General features: G+C 49.2%; 1 protein-coding gene and 1 pseudogene across 3 annotated transcripts; both read right to left on the bottom strand.

Moving 5' to 3' along the window:
- Window positions 1-1,302: 1,302 nt before the first annotated feature.
- On the bottom strand, window positions 1,303-2,186 carry LOC124690529 (annotated as a pseudogene).
- A 2,160-nt stretch (window positions 2,187-4,346) lies between these two features.
- Window positions 4,347-5,964, bottom strand: LOC124688066 (7-deoxyloganetin glucosyltransferase-like). Of its 3 annotated transcripts, none has more exons than XM_047221781.1 (2): window positions 5,375-5,964; window positions 4,347-5,340 (listed from the first exon to the last, which is right to left on the bottom strand). In XM_047221781.1, exons 1-2 carry the CDS (start codon window positions 5,962-5,964, stop codon window positions 4,347-4,349), a joined length of 1,584 nt encoding a protein of 527 aa, XP_047077737.1. The 3 variants fall into 3 exon arrangements, with proteins under 3 accessions (XP_047077737.1, XP_047077739.1, XP_047077738.1); XM_047221783.1 differs by having other exon boundaries at window positions 4,347-5,275; window positions 5,412-5,964; XM_047221782.1 differs by having other exon boundaries at window positions 4,347-5,275; window positions 5,424-5,964.
- Between the last annotated feature and the right edge of the window lie 355 nt (window positions 5,965-6,319).

Raw genomic sequence — 6,319 nt, 5'->3', positions numbered from 1 at the left:
TCAAAAAGGCTTCAGCACGAGCAACACATGGAAGACGAATAAGCGCGTGCTGCCTAGATCGCAAGATGCGATCTAGGCAGCATGGTGCTTACCCGGAAGAAACCCTCGAGACGGGGGAGTTGGCGATGCGCCGAGATTGGTTTGTGGTGAACGTTGATTGTTGTTTATTTCATAAACCCTAGATACATATTTATAGTCCGGGGGACTTTCTAATTCAGGCGTGCACCTAACCGTGCACGGGTTAAACTCTAACTTCTAAACGACACGTATCCTACTATGTTACAGATACACGGGCAAACTAGCCCAAACTTGGTATACAAGGCCGATTTATGTATTCCTTCTATGTATATTCTTCAAGCCCATCTCCAATCGCGGCCCACCTCTGATCCGGTCAAATTCTGGTGATAACAGATCTTCAACCTGCTCTGCGGAGCCGACGAGCAACGAAATGGGTGCCATCATTCTACCTAATAAAGGCGGCGGTTCTAGGGTTCCTCTCGCACCAAGATGAAGATCTGCTGGATGGTTGTCCTCCTTGATCTGGCGAGAGTGTCGAGTTCTAGAAGGCACCGTCAGCGAATTCTCTTGGGAGCCTCATGTCTTGAAATTTCAGGATAAGATGGGATTTTATCACGTGCACCCATGTTTTTTCCCAACCGTTTGCTTCCAGGAGGAAGTGGCGTGAAGCTCTGCTGTATGTTGCCATTATTTGACATATCTTTTTCGTTCCATGGCAAGTCAAAGGTGGAGAATGCCATGAAAGCCGAGATCTGATGACTAGTAATGGTGGTATGAGACTTTGCGATGATGAAGAACTTGGCGATTGGGGCTTTGTAGCAGCGCCATGTAAGTGAGGGCGACATCACAGGAGAAGTTTAAAGTCTTAACTTTTAGAGTAAAAAATCCAAGGTTCGGTTTTAATTGGTTGTGTCTAGCAATGGCCTTGTTGAAGGTTTTATTTTTAGAGCGGGGACTTTCTTCAGAGAAAAAAATCTAAGATCTATGATCGGGCGACAATGATGCTTGTGCACTGTATCATTCTTGGAGACGCCATTAGAGAACATGGACTTCAGTTGCGTTTGTGCTATTGGTACAAGAACTGGAACACCATAGCGAGAATTTTCATTTTAGCCTTTTATAACCGTGTGCAACTGTAGCGTTATTAGAATATTGTGTTGTTAGATAGGTTAGGTGTAATTGGTATATTACTTATATTAATATATATTTTATCGAAAAAAGTACATTGCATGAACAATGGTCCAGTGAAAACATATGAAGTAGATAATCACACAATAGAAAGATCTAGTGCTTGACCAGGAGCACATGGAGGACCAACTCGTTGAAGGTACGGTGAGCCGAACCGTCCGGTTGTGCAACCATGACCGCCTTCTCATGCCATTCCTCCACTCAATTCCACATGGCCTTACCCTACTCTCCCTTCATGAGTTCCGTGATAAGTCTGGAGACCTCGTCGCGCTGAACATTGTTGTCGATCTCCATGCCGACACCCCACTCGTTATACTGGTAGTGGCAGTTGGTCTGCTGGTCCGCGAAGAAGGGCCAACTGATGACCGGTACACCGGCGCAGATGCTCTCCAGCACTGGGTTCCAGCCGCTATGCATCAAGAACGCGCCGGCCGTCGAGCGGTTCAGCACTTCCTGCTACTAGGCACCAGGAAGCCATGAACCCGCGCTCTGGTGTCGCCACTAGGAATTTTAGGGGAAGCACCACGACATCGCCCTTGACGAGGTCACATCGGATGATCCAAATGAACTCCCCGCCCGCTGTTGGCCAGCCCCCACGCGAACTCCACCAGATGCTCGTTAGTCATGACGAAGATGCTCCCGAAGTTCACGTACACGATGGAGTCGGGGTCCTTGTCGTGGAGCCACTGCAGGAACTCCTCCTGCTCCTTCCACAGAGTGAGGCCGCTGACGATAGCCGTCGAGTGCGGCGTGGCGACAAGAGGGAGCAGGCCGAGCATGTCGACCTTGGGCAGGCCGAGGAGCATCTCCATGGCGTCCACCATTTGGTCCTCGAGGTCGGCGAAGCTGTTGATGATCACGACGGACGTGCTGGCCGTGCACTCCGTCTCCTTGATGGCGTACCCCACCATGAACTCCTCTCAATTCTAGCAACTACCCCTTATCATTTGAACAAAACTAACCATTGCATGTTGGACCATTGAACATGTTTCAGATATATCTTTCCTCTATGCATGGCTTTTTACCTTGCTTTCTTTGACTTCTACTTTGCCTTTGTAATGAAGGTAAACTCCCGTAGAGAAATTAGTTACAAGAAGAGAATTATTAAACAACAATATAAACATGAAGTATGACTTTGTCAAACATTTTGCCATGTTTTAAATGGTATCGGTTAATAGTCTTGCCCTCTAGTAACCAGTATAAATCTTATATGGATCTTTCAATCATGTCATATGTTCTCAACCTTTGCCTTTCATTTTTCATGGCTAACCGAATGCTCTGGTGCCTACCTTTCATTCACTTTCCTACTGAGCATATGTATTGAAATATCCATGGTCCTCAGTTTACCCGTTGATTACTAGGAAGTACAAGAATATCTCATTCCTCCTTGTCATCATCTCTTCCTAACTATTTGTTCTACAAGACCACATCTCCATCTCAAATTCAAGGTATTTTCTTTTTCTTTTATTTATTAACATCACTTGCATGGGTCTTTCCTTTGTTGCAAGTTTTATTTTACTAAAAATTTCTATGCTTTTCCAACATTTTCAAGTTAATTTCATTCAAGACAAGGTGTAATCGAAACTTCTAGATATGAGGTGCACATCTGCATGAGTGTTACCCATAAATATCCAAATAAAAGAATCATGGATGACACCATACTTTATGTTTCATTCAAAGCCACTTGACCAAAGATAGATGATAACGCTCTAAGAGCTTTCCAAACTATGATAAAATCGATAGCTACTAGATAAAAGCAAAATCAAATTAAAGATAATGACTACGAGCAATATGATAAACTAGAAAGCATAAAAGACATGATAAACTACCCCAATCTTGAGTGTTGATGTAGATCTTATTTTTCTTCTCCTTATCTTGCTTCTTTGGATCATGATGGATCTGAAGATCTTGGAGCACGCTCATCATGAGGTCATAAGCTTGCCAAAATTTCTAAGTATACTTGGCAAGATCTTCCCAAAAATTCCCCTCCTTGCTAGGTTTCCACTCCGGGGTTGATCCTCTCTCCTTCTTCTTGGGGATAAGATGATCCACGCTCCTGGGAGATCCTTTGCCGGAATCATCGTATATTCCATGTGACGAAGATTAACAACAAGATTTCTAGAAGCAAGATAGTTTATAGGAACTCTTTCGCTAGTCCTCATGTGAGAAATTCGCCTTATCTTAGGAGGCGACACCACCCTCACTATAACCATACATATAAGAGGTGGGTGAATTTTCCCCTTGTATTAAACGTTGGTGCTGTGCTTGTGATCTTCTCCTTCATCGTCGTTGTCTTCTTCTTCCTCCTCCTCCTCCTCCATCGGAGTAGTCCTTCCTCTTCCTCCTCCTCCACATAGATGTGGGGCTGAGTACATCAAGCTCATCATCATCTTGCATGGAGGAGCATTGGTAGGAATCTCCCGAGGACATGGTGAAGGTTTTTGGTGGAGAGAGATCTGAAAGACAAGTGTTGAAAACAATGGTCGCTCGAAAAGACTTGATGCGAGATTAGATCGGCAGAGAGGGGTATATATTGATGGGTTTTAGGTCAAAACGAAGCGTTGGAGATGAAACAGAGGCGAAACAGACGTCGGAGGGGCAAAAGGCAGGTGGCGCGCCTAGCAAGGCGCGCCACCTGGACTCTTTTGCCCTTCGGGACTATGTTTCACCCAAATCTTTCGTGGCGCTCTTATTTTCGAAAATAATGACTTTCCTAAAAGTTGAAGATATTTCGAGATCGTTACTGTGAAGGTGAGAGGGAGATGGGATCTAGGGTTCCGCCCCGAGTCACGCGGGGCGACCAAGAAGCGTTTTTTTCTTCTTCTGATTCTTATGGGCCAGATTGGACACGTATAGATCAAAGGAGGTGGGAGATCCCGGGAAAATATCCCTGGGATGTCCAACACTACCCTTTCACCAGTGAAACATGAAGAATGATTTGGGCCTAATCAGGACATCCATTCCACAAAATGTGCTTCTTTCGGTTGTGAACGTATGGCAAATTGGAAACATACCACAATGAAAACTAGGTAAATTACATGAACAATCGTCCAGTGGAAACATATGATGTAGACAATCAGGTACATTACATGAAAAAACGTCCAGTGGAAACATATGAAGTAGACAATCACAATCAAAATCTAGTGCTTGGCCAGCAGCACATCGCGGACTAGCTCGTCGAAGTTGCGGTGAGCCGACCCGTCCGGTTCGGCAGCCATGACCGCTTTCTCACGCCATTCCTCCGCTCTCTTCCGCATGGCCTTACCCTTCTCTCCCTCCATAAGTTCCATGATAAGGACCGAGACCACGTCACGCTGAACATTGCTGTCGATCTCCATGCCGACGCCCCACTCGTTACACTGGTAGCGGCAGTTGGTCTGCTGGTCCGCGAAGAAGGGCCAGCTGAGGACCGGCACGCCGGCGCAGATGCTCTCCAGCGCCGAGTTCCAGCCGCTGTGCGTGAGGAACGCGCCGACCGTCGGGTGGTTCAGCACTTCCTGCTGCGGGCACCAGGAAGCCATGAACCCGCGCTCCGCCGTCATCGCTAGGAATTCCGGGGGAAGCACCGCGGCATCGCCCTTGACGAGGTCACGACGGATGATCCAAATGAACTCCCTGCCGCTGTTGGCCAGCCCCCACGCGAACTCCACCAGCTGCTCGCTGGTCATGACGACGATGCTCCCGAAGTTGACGTACACGACGGACCCGGGGTCCTTGTCGTGGAGCCACTGCAGGCACTCCTCCTGCTCCTTCCACAAGCTGAGGCCGCTGATGGCCGTCGACTGCGGGGCGGCGACAAGAGGGAGAGGGCCGAGCATGTAGACCTTGGGCAGGCCGAGGAGCGTCTCCATGGCGTCCACCTCTTGGCCCTCGAGGTCGGCGAAGCTGTTGATGATCACGGCGGACGCGCTGGCCGTGCGCGCCGTCTCCTTGATGGCGTACCCCACCATGAACTCCTCTGGGTCCGTCGAGTGTATGAAGCTCGGGAAGTCCCTTAGCCTCATGCTCCTCAGCCCCGGCACGTCCTCCACCGGCGTGTTGAGGTATCCATCCGTCAGCAGCTTGACATCTACTCGTACGTACGTAACGTACCCATGCAATGCACGTTGAGAAATGAGATAGACAAGTAAGGAACTGCTAGTACTGTTAATGGCAGGGGCAGCCGCGCAGGGCAGCGTGTGAGTATGTTTGTTGGATCGAGGGACACGCGTGTGTACCTTTAAGTGGGAAAATGCCACGGTCGATGAGGAGGTTGTAGTGGTGGTACGCGAGGTAGCTGACGGCGCTGGCTGTCGAGAGCTGGACGTAGGGGAGACCGAGCTCCTTGGCGGCGTCCATGGAGAAACCCATGATGACGTCCGAGATCACGCAGGTCACGGGTGGGTGTCCCTCTGCGGAGGCCGAGGAATTGATCTCGGAGAGGAGGCGGCGGAAGGGCTCGAGGCAGGTCTCCGTGGTGGACTTGCATAGCTTCGGAATGTCCTGCGTGATGTCGTCATCATAGTCGTCGATGGCTGGCATGCCGTCGGGGATGGTGTCAAAGCGGAAGCCTGGGAAGCCGGCCAGCGCGGCGGCGCCCCGCGTGCGGACGAGGCGAGCGTGGTTGTACTCGGAGTTGACGAAGGTGACATGGAAGCCGCGGGCGTGGAGCAGCTTGGCGACGTTGAACATCGGGGTGATATGCCCCTGCGCCGGGAACGGCAAGCACACGGCGTGTGGCTTCTCGTCGGCCACTCCGGCTCCTCCCATAGAACCCATTAATTATCACTACCTTTGGTGTAGTTACCTTCCGAGCAGTGATTGTGCGAGGGTTATGTGATTCTTGCGTCACTTTGGTTGGTTGCAACTTGGATGTGCAGGATGAAGATGTGATTGTGCTTAGCATGAGCAGTAGCAGGTGGTAGTTATAGGCGATCAAGTTTCCCATCGCGGCCGCACCACTGTCCGGAATGGATGAGTGGATGACATCGCCAGGATAGAAAGAAAAGTATAACATTCTTTTTTATCAAGAAAAGTACATGTAAAAGGAAAAGTGGGAGTATATGTTTGCCGTTGTGCTCGTACGTGCCTGTCGACATCAGCCCGGCTGCTATGCATATTTGGAGTTGGGCAT

The sequence above is a fragment of the Lolium rigidum genome, chromosome 2 (assembly GCF_022539505.1).
Source record: "Lolium rigidum isolate FL_2022 chromosome 2, APGP_CSIRO_Lrig_0.1, whole genome shotgun sequence".
Lineage (NCBI taxonomy): Eukaryota > Viridiplantae > Streptophyta > Magnoliopsida > Poales > Poaceae > Lolium > Lolium rigidum.
This window is presented reverse-complemented; position numbering and strand designations above follow the sequence as displayed.